At 67.9% G+C, this 15,950-nt stretch overlaps 2 protein-coding genes and 1 pseudogene across 2 annotated transcripts in view; all 3 read right to left on the bottom strand.

The window, feature by feature from the left end:
• Positions 1-39: 39 nt before the first annotated feature.
• LOC136789511 (neuroguidin-like) lies at positions 40-5,210 on the bottom strand. Its single transcript, XM_066989560.1, is given in 12 exon segments — positions 40-99; positions 183-237; positions 317-464; positions 1,020-1,179; positions 2,149-2,248; positions 2,332-2,381; positions 2,511-2,595; positions 3,691-3,744; positions 3,746-3,823; positions 4,961-4,977; positions 4,980-5,031; positions 5,160-5,210. Coding segments are annotated over 12 exon segments (870 nt in total). The 3' UTR covers positions 40-79.
• Positions 5,211-6,304: 1,094 nt separating this feature from the next.
• Positions 6,305-15,950, bottom strand: part of LOC136789510 (apoptotic chromatin condensation inducer in the nucleus-like) — a 29,832-nt gene continuing 20,186 nt past the window's right edge. The window contains 14 exon segments of the mRNA XM_066989559.1: positions 6,305-6,312; positions 6,708-7,137; positions 8,046-8,146; positions 8,877-9,027; positions 9,030-9,137; positions 9,140-9,292; positions 10,590-10,697; positions 11,056-11,163; positions 12,746-12,789; positions 12,792-13,088; positions 14,168-14,343; positions 14,664-14,734; positions 14,790-14,905; positions 14,908-14,962. Of these exon segments, the coding sequence (XP_066845660.1) occupies positions 6,305-6,312; positions 6,708-7,137; positions 8,046-8,146; positions 8,877-9,027; positions 9,030-9,137; positions 9,140-9,292; positions 10,590-10,697; positions 11,056-11,163; positions 12,746-12,789; positions 12,792-13,088; positions 14,168-14,343; positions 14,664-14,734; positions 14,790-14,905; positions 14,908-14,962 (1,926 nt within the window).
• On the bottom strand, positions 9,303-10,308 carry LOC136789528 (shematrin-like protein 2; annotated as a pseudogene).

Genomic DNA, 15,950 nt, shown 5'->3' with positions numbered 1-15,950 from the left:
GCCTGGCATCCCCAGTTCCCCCAATTACCACTAACGAGCCTCCTCCCAACGAGCCCCTTTATTCCCGGGGGGGGCGGGCTCAGCGTCGCCGCCGGAAACCTGCAGGGAGGAGGACAGACGAGATGAGGAAGCGGCGGCGCGAGCGGCACCCGCAAGGGCTGCTGGGACGTTGGAGGACTCACCGCGCCGCCTGCCCGCCCTCCTCTTGGCCGCCACCTTCCTCCTCTTGGGCGCCACCTGGAGGGGAGGGGAGGTGAGAAAGGGGCACCCATGGGTGCTGGGGGGTGCGGGGGAGGGGGTTTGGGGGGGCTCCCACCTGCTCGGGGGCTCCCAGGAGGGCGGCGGCGGCCCCGAAGTGGGTGATGGAGGCCAGGGGGGGCGCCGCCAGGGCCCGGCGGCGCCGCTGCGCCCGCTGCCGCCGCGTCTCGCCCAGGCGCACCAGCAGCGACTCCTCCAGCCGCGTTCTAAAATGGCCGCCGGGGGGCGGGGCTTAGAGCGGGGGGGCGTGGTCTGCGGGAGGGGGCGGGGCCTGCGAGGGGGCGGGGCCTGCGAGGGGGCGGGGCTTCGGTGGGGGCGGGGCTTCGGTGGGGGCGGGGCCCCTGCTGGGACATGGGGTGGCTTGGAGGAAAGGGGGCGTGGCTTAAAGGGGGCGTGGCTTAAAGGGGGCGTGGTCGGGGTGGGCGTGGCCTAAAGGGGTGTGGTCATAATGGAAGGGTGTGGCTCTATGGTGGGCGTGGCCTAATGGGTGCGGTCAGGTGGGCGTGGCTTAAAGGGAGGGGCGTGGCTTTAAGTGGGCGTGGCCTAAAGGGAGGGGGCGTGGCCTAGGGGCACGCCCAGCCTCAACTTACCCCCTCCCCCCCCCGGCAAGGAAATGGGTCCGGCGGTGCCAAATATGGAGCTGGGGGCGGGGCTACGGGGTAAGGGGCGGGGCCACGGGGCTGGGGGCGGGGCCACGGGGCTGGGGGCGGGGCCACGGGGCTGGGGGCGGGGCCACGGGGCTGGGGGCGGGGCCTACTCACCGCTGCTCCTCCTCCCGCGAGGGGCGGTCCCCGTAGGCCCCGCCCAGCTCCTCGGGGGCGTCGCCCAGCTCGTCCCGCAGCTCCCGCACCAGGGCGCTGCCCAGGGCCCGGCGCCGCGCCGCCGCCGCCGCCCGCTGCTCCCGCTCCGGGCCCGCCTCGTCTGGGATTAGGGCGGGATGACGGGAGGTTAGGGGGGGGATTACGGGGGGGTTGGGGGGAAAAATGGGGGAATTATATGGCGGGATTATGGGGGATTAAAGAGGGATTAGGCGGGATTATGGGGGATTAAAGAGGGATTAGGCAGGATTATGGGAGGATTAGGAGGGAAAGTGAGGGAAACGGGAATTACGGAGAGATTAGGGAGATTTAGGGGGAAAACGAACGGATTATCGAGGGATTATAGGGAATTTGGAAAAAATTAAGGAGATTAAGACAGGATTAAGAGGGATTAAGGAGATCAGGGGACATCATGTTGGATTACGGGAGGATTACGGTTGATTGTAAGGGAGTAGGGGGAGAAATGGCGGGATTATGTAGGATATGGGGGGGAAAGATTGGGAGGTTTTATAAGGGATTAGGGGGATTATGGAGGGATTAGGGGAAAATGAGGGAATTATAGAGGAATTATGGGGGATTAGGGGGTGTTAGGAGGATTTAGGAGGGATCGTGGGGGATTACGGGGTATTTAGCAGGAAAATGAGAACATTATAGGGGATTATGGAGGATTATAGAGCATTAGGGAGAGTTAGGGTATAAAATGGGGGATTTTGGAGAGATTTGGGGGTATTTAATGGGAAAACAATTACAGAAGGATTATAGGGGATTTTGGAAGAATTACGGAGGCATTGGGGGGGATTTAGGGAAAATATGCAGGGAATATGGGGATTTAGGAGGGATTGGGGGAAATTATAGGGATTTATGGGGGATTATGGGGGAAATTGTGGGATTATGGAGGTTTACAGCAAGAATGGGGGGAAACAGTGGCGTTATGAGGGGATTTTGGTGCATTTAAGGGGAAAATAGGGAGATTAAGGAGGAATTGGAAAAAATTAAGGGGGATTGGGGGGAAAATGAAGGATTATTGAGGGATTATGGGGGATTAAGGAGGATTATGGGGGATTAGCCTTACCGTACTGCACGGGCACGAGGCGCGGGGGCACGTAGCGCCGCCCCCCGCCCAGCCCCGGGGCCTTCGTCGCGTGCGGCCCCTCCTCCTCCTCCTCTTCCTCCTGCGGGAACCCCAAAAACCGCCAAAATCCCCCCAAGAATTGACCAAATCCCCCCGAAATCCCCCCAAAACGCCCCCGCTCACCCCCGCCATGTTGCCGGGCTCGGGGCGGAAGCGCAGCGGGTCGCTGTCTCCTGGGGGCGATGGACAGCTGTCAATCAATCAGGCGCCGCCGGGATTGTTCGGGGCGAGTTTAGGGGTCAGGTGTGGGGGGGGGGGGGGGGGGGGGATTTTTGGGGTGAATCGGGGGATTTTGGGCCCACCCGGCGCCCCGGCGGCGGCCGCCCGCAGGAGCTTGTCCAGGTGGTAGCGGAGGCGCAGCTCCATGGGGCGCGACTTCTCCAGCACCTGCGGGGCACGAAAACGCCCGGATTTACCCCAAAATGTGGCCCGGGGGGGGGGGCCGCTTCCTCGGGGCCACGCCCCCTTTGCCCGAAGCCACGCCCCTCCACTAGGCCACGCCCTCCGCTAGGCCACGCCCCTTACCCGAGGCCACGCCCCCTCCTCCCCTCAAGGAGCAGCGGGGCCATGGGGTCCTTCCTTATATGGCAATGAGGCCACGCCCCTTGGGTGAAGCCACGCCCACCCCAGGCCACGCCCCCTCACTTAGGCCACGCCCCTCGCTCAGACCACGCCCCCTCCGTTAAGCCACGCCCCTTTTAACCCTTTAAGAACCGGATAACCCCCCACCCCCCGCCCCCCACCCGTGGTATATCGGCCAATCCCAACCTCCCCTTCAGGCCCCGCCCCCCACAGGCCACGCCCCCTCGCCAGGCCACGCCCCTCACCCAGACCACGCCCCCCAACCTCAAGCCACGCCCCTTTTAACCCTTTAAGAACCAGATAACCCCTCACCCCCCGCCCCCACACCGTGGTATATCAGCCAATCCCAACCTCCCCCTTCAGGCCACGCCCCCACAAGCCACGCCCCCCTCGCCAGGCCACGCCCCTCACCCAGACCACGCCCCCTCCATTAAGCCACGCCCCTTTTAACCCCTTAAGAGCCAGATAATCCCCCACCCCCCGCCCCCCACCCGTGGTATATCAGCCAATCCCAGCCTCCCCCTTCAGCCACGCCCCCACAAGCCACGCCCCCTCGCCCAGACCACGCCCCTCGCCCAGACCACGCCCCCTCCATTAAGCCACGCCCCTTTTAACCCTTTAAGAACCGGATAACCCCTCATTCCCACCCGTGGTATATCAGCCAATCCCAACCTCCCCCTTCAGGCCACGCCCCCACAAGCCACGCCCCCTCGCCAGGCCACGCCCCTCACCCAGACCACGCCCCCTCCATTAAGCCACGCCCCTTTTAACCCTTTAAGAGCCGGATAACCCCTCACCCCTCGCCCCCACCCGGGGTATATCAGCCAATCCCAACCTCCCCCTTCAGGCCCCGCCCCCTCCCACAAGCCCCGCCCCCTCCCGCAGGCCCCGCCCCCTCACCAGGCGGGTCTCCAGCAGGCGGGGCAGGGCCGGCAGCGCCCCAGGGCCCCCGGCACTTGGCGGCCAGCAGCAGCCCCAGGTCGCTCAGGTACTGCAGCAGCGCCTGCGCCCGCACCCCCAGCAGGGACAGCCCCTGGGGGGGTCAGGCACCCTGGAACGCCCCAAAGCGCCCCAAATCCCCCCAACGCGCCCCAAATCCCGCCCGAAACGCCCCAAATCCCGCCCGAAACGCCCCAAATCCCGCCCGAAACGCCCCAAATCCCGCCTGAAATGCCCCAAATCCCCCCAAAACCACTCCAAAATATCCCCAAACAGCCCCAGTCCCCCGGACCCCCAATTCCCCCCAGGACCCCCCAGCTACCCCCCAGGCCCCCCATAACCCCCCAATTCCCCCAATAACCCCCCAGGACCCCAATTCCCTCCCAGACCCCTTTATTTCCCCCACAGCCCCCCAGTATCCCCCTCCAGAACCCCCAATTCCCTCTTTAACCCCCCCAGGACCCCCATAACCTCCCACAGAACCCCAAACCCCCCATATCCCCCCAGGACCCCCATAACCCCCCAATATCCCCCCAGGACCCCCGTAACCCCCTCACATCCCCCCCAGGACCCCCAAAACCACCCCAAATCCCCCCATACACCCCAAATATCCCCCCAGGACCCCCATAACTCCCCCAGTGCCCCCCTCAGGACCCCCACAGCCCCCTAAATCCCCCCAGGACCCCCAACCCCCCCAATCTCCCCCCATAACCCCCCCAGCACCCCCAAATCCCCCCAATTCCCCCCAGACCCCTTTATTTCCCCCCAGGCCCCTTTAATCCCCCTCAGGACCCCCATTCCCCCCATAACCCCCCAGTATCCCCTCCAGGACCCCAAATCCCCCCAGGACCCCCAAAGCGCCCCCAATCTCCCCCAAAAAAACCCCAATTCCCCCCAGGACCCCCAATTCCCCCCAAAAGCCTCCTATTTCCCCCGTAACCCCCAAATCGCTCCCGGACCCACTTAATCCCCCCAGGACCCCCATAACCCCCTTATATCCCCCCAGGACCCCCAAATCCCCCCCAAATCCCCCTCAAGACCCCCAAAACCCCCAAATTCCCCCAATTCCCCCCCCCCAAAAGCCTCCTATTTCCCCCATAACCCCCCAAATCGCTCCCGGACCCACTTAATCCCCCCCAGGACCCCCATAACCCCCTTATATCCCCCCAGGTTCCTAAATCCCCCCAAATCCCCCTCAAGACCCCCAAAACCCCCAAAATCCCCCCGGTACCTTCTCCGTGCGCAGCCCCCGCCCCGCACCCTCCTCAGCAGCCCCCGGCCGTGCTCCGTCACCGCCGCCACCTGCGGGGGAGAGGGGGGGTAAAAACACCCATTTTGGGGCCGTCTCGGGCCTTTTTGGGGTCCCGGGAAGGATCCCGCGGGGATTTTGGGGCATTTCGGGGGGATTTGGGGCGGTTTCGGGGCCCCACCTGCTCCCTCAGCGCCCCCAGCAGCGCCACGGCCTCCGCCACCTCCGCCATCTTGCGGCCGGCCGCTGAGGGGAAGGGCGGCGGCCAATCGGAGCGCGCGGCCGCCGCGGCTCGGCCAATGGGAGGGCGAGGCGGGCGGAGAGGGTCCCGCCCACTTCTCCTCGTGGGGGAAGGCGGGGAGGAATGAGGCGGGGCGGCCAACGGGAGGGCAGAGCGAGGTGATTGACGCGCGGGTCGACCAATGGGAGGGCGGGGCGGGCCGACAGGGTCCCGCCCACTTTCCCTCGTGGGAGGGCGGGGAGCAATGAGGCGCGGCGGCCAATGGGAAGCCACGGGGAGGTGATTGACGCGCGCGTCGGCCAATGGGGGGCGGAGGCGGGAAATGCCTCACAGGGGAAGGGGCTGAGGGTCCTGAGGGGGCTCAGTGACCCCAAACCCCCCCCCCCGGGGACCCCAAAACCCCCCCCAGGACCCTATAGGGCCCCCCAAAACCCCCCAACCCCCCATAACGCCCCCATAACCCCCCCGGACCCTATAAGGCCCCCCAAAACCCCACAACCCCCCCATAACCCCCAAGACCCCCCAACCCGCTTTTAAGACCCCATAACCCCCCCCAGGACCCTATAGGCCCCCCAAACCCCCCAACCCCCCATGACCCCCCAAGACCCCAAGACCCCCCCACGACGCCCCCATAAGCCCCCCCAGGACCCTATAAGGCCCCCCAAACCCCCCAACCCCCATAACCCCCCCCCAGGACCCTATAGGGGCCCCCCCCAAAACCCCATAAGCCCCCCATAACCCCCCCAAGATCCCCATAACCCCCCTAGGACCCCATAACCCCCCCATAACGCCCCCATAACCCCCCCCCCAGGACCCTATAGGGCCCCCCAAACCCCCCAACCCCCCCATAATGCCCCCATAACTCCCCCCGGGCCCTATAAGACCCCCAAAACCCCATAACCCCCCCAAGACCCCCCCATAACGCCCCCATAACCCCCCTGGACCCTATAAGGGGCCCCCAAACCCCACAACCCCCCCAGGACCCCCCGCTAGGACCCCATAACCCCCCCAGGACCCTATAGGCCCCCCAAACCCCCAACCCTCCCCCCGACCCTATAGGGCCCCCCCAAACCCCATAACCCCTCCTAGGACCCTACAGGGCCCCCCAAAACCCCATAACCCCCCAAGACCCCCCCAACCCCCCAGGACCCTACGGGGCCCCCCCAAACCCCCCAACCCCTCCATAACCCCCCCCAAGACCCCATAACCCCCCTAGGACCCCATAACCCCCCCATAACGCCCCCATAATCCCCCCATAACCCCCCAGGACCCTATAAGGGCCCCCCAAACCCCATAACCCCCCAGGACCCCCCAAGACCCCATAACCCCCCCCCCCCCGGACCCTATAGGGCCCCCCAAACCCCCCAACCCCCCCATAATGCCCCCATAACCCCCCCAGGACCCTACAGGGCCCCCCAAACCCCCCAACCCCCAGGACCCCCCGAGACCCCCCAACCCCCCCCCCCCCCCCCCAAAAACACACCGCACCCCCTCCGTGCTCCGCTCTCCGCGTTTTTATTCCCGACCGCGGGGGCGGGGCCGCGACGCGCGACCCGGGGGGGGAGGGGGCGGGCGGGCGGGGCACCGTCGGGGCCGTTTTGGGGTAAAAAAGCCGGGATTCGGGGGCTTTCAGCGGCGCCCCCGGTCCCGCAGCGGGGTGCTGCGGCTGCGGCTGCGGCGCTTGGGGGGGGGGGTCGCGGCGGGACGGGGGAGGGGGGGGCGGGGCGGAGGAGGAGCCTTGGGAGGGGCGGGCGAGGGGCGGGGGCGGGGAGGGGGGCGGGGGGCGGTCCCTGGAGCCGGCCCCGCCCCTTTTGGGGCCGGCCCCGCCCCGCAGGCGCTGCTCCTCCTCCTCCTGCTCCTTGCGCCGCCGCTCGCGCTCCCGGGCGCGCGCCGCTCGCTCCGCCTGCTTCTGGATGAACTGCGGGGGGCGTGGCCGGAAGTTAGACACGCCCCCCGGCCGGCCACGCCCACTTCCGGCCACGCCCACCCGACTCAGGCCACGCCTACCCGCTTTAGGCCACGCCCACCCGCCTCAAACCCCGCCCACCCCCCTTATATGGAGGCTTGGGGGGGGGCTGCGGGCACAAAGAGGCCCCGCCCACCTCGTGGCCACGCCCACCGCGAGCAACGCCCACCCCTGGCCCCGCCCACCCCAAGCCCTGCCCACCAGCCCCAAGCCCCGCCCACCAGCGCCCAGCCCCAAGCCACGCCCACCAGCCCCAAGCCACGCCCACCAGCCCAAGCACCAGCCCCAAGCCCGCCCACCAGCCCCAAGCCCCGCCCACCAGCCCCAAGCCCCGCCCACCACCCCCAAGCCCCGCCCATCACCCACAAGCCCCGCCCACCAACCCCAAGCCCCGCCCACCAGCCCCAAGCCCCGCCCACCAGCCCCAAGTCCCGCCCACCCCCCTAAAACCCCGCCCCCTCCCATACACGGGGCCGGGGGTGAAAACGAGGCCACGCCCCCTCCGTAGCCACGCCCCCGATAGGCCCCGCCCCCGACTGGCCCCGCCCACCGCCCTTAAGCCCCGCCCACGTGCTCTAAGCCCCGCCCACCCCCTTATATAGGAGCGCAATGGGGAAGCCCCGCCCCCGACTAGCCCCGCCCCCGCCGTGACCACGCCCCTTTACGCTAACCACGCCCCCACAAGCCACGCCCCCTTCCCCTTAAAGGCGCGGCGCGCCTCCGCCTCCCCCAATCACCGTTCCCCCAAACCCCGCCCGCCCCGAGGCCCCGCCCACCGCCTGACCACGCCCACCGCTTGGCCCCGCCCCCTCGAGGCCACGCCCACCCCGAGGCCCCGCCCACCCCGAGGCCCCGCCCACCTGGCTGTCGGTGAGCGGCAGCCAATAGATGCACGGCGCCGCCTTGGTCTTGCGGAAGAGGTCGTCCAGGAGCTTGGCGGGGGCTCCTCGGGGGCTTCTCTGGGGAGGGGGCGGGGCCACGTCGGGACACGCCCCCTCCATCCTCGATAGCCCCGCCCCCAACCCCTAAGCCCCGCCCCTTCCCCTTTAGCCCCGCCCCTTCCCATTTAGCCCCGCCCCTCCCCTTTAGCCCCGCCCCTTACCCCTAAGCCCCCGCCCCTAACCACTAAGTCCCGCCCCCTTCCCTTTAGCCCCGCCCCTTCCCTTTACGCTGCGCCCCTGCCTGTCCAACCAAGCGATTAAGCCCCGCCCACCTCCCCTTAGGCCCCGCCCACCTCCCCCTAAGCCCCGCCCCTTCACCCTTAGCCCCGCCCCTACCCCTTTAGCCCCGCCCCTAACCCCTAAGCCCCGCCCCAACCCCTAAGCTCCGCCCCTGCCCATCCAACCAAGCGATTAAGCCCCGCCCACCTCCCCCTAAGCCCCGCCCCTTCACCCTTAGCCCCGCCCCTCCCCCTTTAGCCCCGCCCCTCCCTTTTACCCCCACCCCTTTCCCCCCTCCCCCTCCCTTACCCCCTCCCCCCCCATAACCCCCCCTTAGGCCCCGCCCCCAAGCCCCGCCCCTTAAGCCCCGCCCCTTCCGGTCCCCGCCCCCTTAAGCCCCGCCCCCTCCAAGCCCCGCCCCCTCAGGTGCAGCCCCTTAAGCCCCGCCCCTTCCGGTCCCTGCCCCCTTAGGCCCCGCCCCTTCCGGCCCCGCCCCTTCCGGCCCCGCCCCCTCAGGCCCCGCCCCCTCACCTCTCTTGTCCGCCCGCGCCTCCCGGGGCCGGGCCCTGTCCCTGTCGCCGGGCCGGGGGCGGGGCCTGGCGGAAGGGGCGGAGCCTCCGGCGGCGGGGTGGGCGTGGCCGCCCCCGGGGTGGGCGTGGCCCGCGGGGGCGGGGCTCGGGGAGCGGGGGCGGCGGCGGCGGCGGCGGGGCGCCCCTTGTCGCGGTCCCACTCCCGCTCCCCCCGCGCCCGCTCCCGCCGGGCCTGCGCCCGCTCGCGCTCCGCCCGCAGCCCCGCCCCCCCGCCGGCCCCGCCCCGGCCCCGCCCCGCCCGGGCCCCGCCCCCTGCTGGGCGGGGCCGTGGGGGTGCGAGGGGCGGAGCTTCCGCAGGCCACGCCCCCCGGGCCCGCCCACGTGCTGCCCTCGGGGGAGGCCCCGGTGGAAGTCCAGCTGCGGGGGGAGGTGGGAAAAGGGGGCGGGGTCAGCGCGGGCTCCGCCCACTCGCCGAGGCCACGCCCCCTACGGTTGGCCACGCCCCCCCGGGGTGGCTCCGCCTCCACGGGGACCCACGGGGACCCCATAGGGACCCATAGGGACCCCATAGAGACCCCATAGAGCCCCATAGCGCCCCATAGCGCCCCATAGCGCCCCATAGCGCCCCATAGGGACCCATAGGGCCCCATAGAGACCCCACAGCGCCCCCCAGCGCCCCATAGGGACCCCATAGCGCCCCATAGAGACCCCATAGAGCCCCATAGCGCCCCATAGGGACCCATAGTGCCCCATAGGGACCCCATAGTGCCCCATAGAGACCCCATAGAGCCCCATAGTGCCCCATAGAGACCCCATAGAGCCCCATAGCGCCCCATAGAGACCCCATAGAGCCCCATAGTGCCCCATAGCCCCCCACACCACCCGTAACCCCCCATAGCCACCCCACAGCCACCCCACAGTGCCCCATAGAGGCCCCATAGCACCCCATAGAGACCCCATAGTGCCCCATAACCCCCCCACACCACCCCATATTGCCCCATAGCTGCCCCATAGCACCCCATAGAGACCCCATAGTGCCCCGTAGAGACCCCATAGCACCCCATAACCCCCACACCGCCCCATAACCACCCTGTATCACCCCACAGCCACCCCACAGTGCCCCATAGAGACCCCACAGTGCCCCAAATCACCCCATAACCCCCCGTATCACCCCATAACTCCCCCGTGTCACCCCATAGCCACCCCATAGCCACTCCATAGCACCCCATATAGGCCCCATAGCACCCCATAGAGACCCCATAGTGCCCCATAACCCCCACACCACCCCATATTGCCCCATAGCTGCCCCATAGCACCCCATAGAGACCCCATAGCACCCCATAGAGACCCCATAGCACCCCATAGCCCCCCCACACCGCCCCATAACCCCCGTATCACCCCATAGCCACCCCATAGCCACCCCACGCACCCCATATCCCCCCATACCCCCCATACCCCCCAAATCCCCCCACACCCCCCCATACCCCCACACCCACCCCATAACCTCCACCCACCCCACACCCCCCCCCCCCCCCCCATACCCACCCCATACCCCCCCACACCCCCCCATACCCCCCAAATCCCCCCACACCCCCCCACACCCCCCAAATCCCCCCCACCCCCCCACACCCCCCCATAACCCCCCCCACCCCCCCCCATAACCCCCCCCACACCCACCCCATAACCCCCCCGCACCCCACAGCCCCCCCCGCACCTCGTCCTGCTCGGCGAAGTCGGCCGCCAGCACCTTGGGGTTGGACTGGGGCCACTTGACCCCGTGCAGGGCGTTGCGCGTGGCCAGCGCCTCCTCCACCGACGAGTACTGGGGGGGGGCGTCACACCACTGCGCCCCACAGCGCCCCAGGGATACCCCACAGCCACCCCACAGCGCCCCATAGCTGCCCTATAGCGCCCCATAGCGCTCCCCAGCACCCCATAACCACCCCATAGCACCCCATAACTGCCCCCCAGAGCCCCATAACTGACCATAGTGCCCCATAACTGCCCCATAGCCACCCCTCATCACCCCCCAACACCCCATAACCGCCCCATATCACCCCATAACCGCCCCCCAGCGCCCCATAACCCCCCCATATCACCCCACAACCCCCCCATATCACCCCATAACCGCCCCCAGCGCCCCACATCACCCCGTATCGCCCCCCCGCGGCGCCCCGCACCGTGACGTAGCAGTGGGACTTGATCTTGTCGATCCAGAAGCCGTCCTCCCGCAGCGTCCCCGTGCGCCCCAGCAGCTCCTTCAGCTGCCCCAGCGTGAACGGCCGCACCTGCGGGGGGGAGAACCCCTTTTTTGGCGGTTTTTCCCCAAAAAACCCGGGTTTGGGGGCGTTTCCAGGCCCCCCGAACCCCTTTACGGCGGTTTTAAGACCCCAAATCCCCATTTTAGGGTCTCAAGACCCCCCAAATCCCCCCAACCCCCCCATTTTAGGGGCCTCAAAACCCCCAAATCCCCATTTTGGGGTCTCAAGACCCCAAACCCCCAAATCCCAATTCTAGGGGCCTCAAGACCCCAAATCCCCCCAACCCCCCCATTTTAGGGCTTTCAGGACCCCAAAAACCCCGTTTATGGCAATTAACCCCCCCAAATCCAATTTTAGGAGCCCCAAGACCCCCAAACCCCGATTTGAGGGGTTCCGAGACCCCCAAACCCCATTTTAGGAGTCTCAAGACCCCCCAAAAAACCCCAAATCCCCCATTTTTGGGGTCTCAACCCAGACCCTATTTTAGGGCTTCCAAGACCCCCATTGAAACAATTTTAGGGGTCTCAGGACCCCAAAAACCCCCAAACCCCCCGATTTTCCCAGTTTCAGGCCCCCCAAGCCCCATTTTAGGGGTTTCGAGGCCCCAAAATCCCCGTTTTAGGCCTTCCCAGACCCCAAAAAACCACAATTTTAGGGGTTCCGAGCCCCCAACCCCCAAACCCCCCCATTTTAGGGCTTTTAAGACCCCCCCCCAAAAAATTTTAGGGGTTCCGAGCCCCCAGACCCCGTTTTAGGGCTTTTCGGGCCCAAAACCCCCCTTCAGGGCTCCCCACGCCCCCAAAACCCCCCAAAAACCCCCCAATTTGGGCCGTTCCCAGCCCCCCCCGCCCCTTAGCCCCGCCCCGCCCCGCCCCTTAGCCCCGCCCCTTCCCCTTAGCCCCGCCCCCTGCCCTTAGCCCCGCCCCCGCCCCTTAGCCCCGCCCCCGGCCCCTTAGCCCCGCCCCCTGCCCCTTAGCCCCGCCCCTGCCCCTTAGCCCCGCCCCCTGCCCCTTAGCCCCGCCCCCTGCCCCTTAGCCCCGCCCCCGCCCCTTAGCCCCGCCCCGCCCCCTTAGCCCCGCCCCCTGCCCTTAGCCCCGCCCCCTTCCCCTTAGCCCCGCGCCTGTCCCTTAGCCCCGCCCCCTGCCCCTTAACCCCACCCCTGCCCCTTAGCCCGGCCCCCATTGGCCACACACCCTCCCTCAGGCCCCGCCCCCTCTGACCACCCCCTCTGACCCCGCCCCCTCCCTCAGGCCACGCCCCCTCCCTTAGGCCACGCCCCCTCCCTGTGACCCCGCCCCCTGTGACCCCGCCCCCTCCCTCAGGCCACGCCCCCTCCCCGTGACCCCGCCCCCTCCCTCAGGCCACGCCCCCTCCCTGTGACCCCGCCCCCTCCCCCAGGCCACGCCCCCTCCCTTTAGGCCCCGCCCCCTCCAACCTCCCCCTTACCCCCCAGCCCCACTCCCTCCCTTAGCCCCGCCCCCTGTGACCCCGCCCCACGTGACCACGCCCCCCTCATGCCCCGCCCCCTCCGACCACGCCCCCTCAGGCCCCGCCCCTCCCTCAGGCCCCGCCCCCTCCGACCACGCCCCCTCAGGCCCCGCCCCCTCACCAGGTTGCAGAGGTGCAGGATGGGGGTGGGGCGGGCGCGGGGGGAGGGCCGGGGGCCGCCCGCACGGGGTCGTCGATGGTGATGGTGACGCCGCGGCGCTGCTGGGACACCGAGCGCCGCCCTGGGGGGCACCGGGCACTCCCAGTACGGACCAGTACAGCCCAGTTCCCCCCGGTAACCCCAAGGCCCTTCCCAGTAAGTCCCAGTACCTCCCAGTAACCCCAGTGCCTCTCCCAGCACCTCCCAGTAACCCCAAAGCCCCTCCCACTACCCCCAAAGCCCCTCCCACTACCCCCAAATCCCCTCCCAGTCCATCCCAGTACCTCCCAGTCCATTCCAGTAACTCCCAGTTACTCCCAGTACATCCCAGTATAACCCAGTCCCCCTCCCGGTACCCCCAAGGTCCTTCCCAGTAACTCCCAGTGCCTCCCAGTAACCCCAGTGCCTCCCCCAGCCCCTCCCAGTACCCCCAAAGCCCCTCCCACTACCCCCAAATCCCCTCCCAGTACCTCCCAGTACCTCCCAGTTACTCCCACTACATCCCAGTATAACCCAGTCCCCCTCCCAGTACCCCCAAGGTCCTTCCTAGTAAGTCCCAGTACCTCCCAGTAACCCCAGTGAGCCTCCCAGCGCCTCCCAGTACCCGCAAAGCCCCTCCCACTACCCCCAAATCCCCTCCCAGTCTATCCCAGTACCTCCCAGTACCTCCCAGTCACTCCCAGTACATCCCAGTATAACCCAGTCCCCCTCCCGGTACCCCCAAGGCCCCGCCCAGTAAGTCCCAGTACCTCCCAGTAACCCCAGTGAGCCTCCCAGCGCTTCCCAGTACCCCCAAAGCCCCTCCCAGTATACCCCAGTACATCCCAGTCCGTCCCAGTCACTCCCAGTACATCCCAGTATAACCCAGTCCCCCTCCCGCTACCCCCAAGCCCCTTCCCAGTAACTCCCGGTACCTCCCAGCAACACCAGTGCCTCCCCCAGTGCCTCCCCCAGCGCTCCCCACTACCCCCAAATCCCCTCCCAGTCCATCCCAGTACCTCCCAATAACTCCCAGTACATCCCAGTACAACCCAATACCTCTCCCAGTCCCCCCCAGGCCCCCCATTTCCCCTCGCAGTCCCCTCCCAGCCCTCCCAGTCCCCTCCCAGCCCCTCCCAGTCCCCTCCCAGTCCCCTCCCAGTCCCCCCCAGTCCCTCCCAATCCCCCCCAGTCCCCTCCCAGCCCTCCCAGTCCCCTCCCAGCCCCTCCCAGTCCCCCCCAGCCCCCTCCCAGTCCCTCCCAGTCCCCTCCCAGCCCCCACTCCCCCCAGTCCCTCCTAGTCCCCCCAATCTGCCCCCACTCCCCTCCCAGCCCCCTCCCAGTCCCTCCCAGTGCCCCCCAACCCCCCCAGTCCCTCCCAGTGCCCCCCAGTTCCCCCAGTACCCTTCTGCTCCTCCTCTCCGCCCTGCAGGGAGGGGCCCCCGCCGGCGGGGGGCGGGGGCTGGGCCCGCGCCCGGGGGGCGGGGCCAGCGGCGGGGGGCGGGGCCTGGGGGCGGGGCTCCGCGGAGGCCCCGCCCCCTCCCTCCTCCCCCTCCCCCCCGCCCGTTCTCCGGCACCACCTGGGGGGGGGGGGGCACAGAGTCAGGGGGCGGGGCCTGCGCCGGGGGGCGGGGCTTGGGGGAGGGGGCGGGGCCTGATGAAGGGGGCGGGGCCTGAGGAAGGGGGCGGGGCCTGCGGCAGGGGGTGGGGCCTGGGGAGGGGGCGGGGCCTGAGGAAGGGGGCGGGGCTTGGGGGCAGGGGGCGGGGCCTGGGGCAGGGGGCGGGGCCTGAGGAAGGGGGCGGGGCCTGAGGAAGGGGCGGGGCCTGCTGCAGGGGGCGGGGCCTGAGGGAGGGGGTGGGGCCTGCGGGCAGGGGCGGGGCCTGAGGAAGGGGGCGGGGCCTGAGGAAGGGGGCGGGGCCTGGGGGCGGGGCTCCGCGGAGGCCCCGCCCCCTCCCGTTCTCCAGCACCACCTGGGGGGGGGGGGGATTTTTGGGGGCGAAAGCGGGGTTTTGGGGCTGGCGGTACCTGGGTGACGGTGCGGCAGATCTTGAGGGGGGGCGGGGCGTGGGGCTCCGCCCCCGGTGACGTCACGGCCGAGGCCCCGCCCCCGCCCTCGTCGTCCTCGGAGATGGGGGCGTCCTCGGGGGGTGCAGCTCCACCACCGCCTCCTGCGGGGGCGCCCGCGCCGCGATCAGGCCCTGCGGTTTGGGGCGAAAACGGCGGCTTTGGGCAAAGCGGGGTAAGGGGGGGGGGTGGGGGGGGGGTGGGGGGTGAGGGGTGGGGGAGGGTGGGGGGGTTTTGGGGGAGTTTGGGGGATTTTGGGGGTTTTGGGGTCTTTTGGGGGGCTTTTGGAGTCATTTTGGGGTGTTTTTGGGTCTTTTGGGGTCTTTTGGGGTCTTTTGGGGTCTTTTTGGGGGTCTTTTGGAGGTCTTTTTGGGGTCTTTTGGAGGCTTTTTGGGGTCTTTTGGGTCTTTGGGAGTCTTTTGGGGGCTTTTTGGGACCTTTTGGGACCTTTTGGGGTCTTTTGGGGCCGTTTGGGGTCTTTTCGGGGTCTTTGGGGGTCTTTTGGGGTCTTTTTGGGGTCTTTTTGGGGTCTTTTGGGGTCTTTTGGAGGCTTTTTGGGGTCTTTTGGACGCTTTCGGGGTCTTTTTGGGTCTTTTGGGTCTTTTGGGGGCTTTTTGGTGGCTTTTGGGGTCTTTTTGGGGTCTTTTGGGGTCTTTTGGGTCCCTTTCAGGGGTCTTTTGGGGTCCATTTTGGGGTCTTTTGGGGGCTTTTGGAGTCTTTTCGGGATCTTTTTGGAGGCTTTTGGGGCTTTTTGGGGTCTTTTGGGGTCTTTTTGGGGACTTTTTGGGGTCTTTTGGGGTCTTTTTGGGGACTTTTTGGGGTCTTTTGGGGTCTTTTTGGAGCCTTTTTAGCTCTTTTAGCTCTTTTGGGGTCTTTTTTGGGGTCTTTTGGAGGCTTTTGGGGTCTTTTTGGGCTTTTGGGGTCTTTGGGTCTTTTGGGGGTCTTTTGGGGTCTTTTGGAGTCTTTTGGCGTCTTTTGGGGCCTTTTTGGGGTCTTTTGGGGGCCTTTTGGGGGCTTTTGGGGGCTTTTGGGGATTTTTGGGGTCTTTGGGGGCCTTTTGCGGTCCTTTGGGGTCTTTTGGGGTCTTTTTGGGGTCTTTTGGGGCCTTTTCGGGTCTTTTGG

This window comes from Anser cygnoides, unplaced genomic scaffold (genome assembly GCF_040182565.1).
Source record: "Anser cygnoides isolate HZ-2024a breed goose unplaced genomic scaffold, Taihu_goose_T2T_genome scaffold_52_1, whole genome shotgun sequence".
Lineage (NCBI taxonomy): Eukaryota > Metazoa > Chordata > Aves > Anseriformes > Anatidae > Anser > Anser cygnoides.
This window is presented reverse-complemented; position numbering and strand designations above follow the sequence as displayed.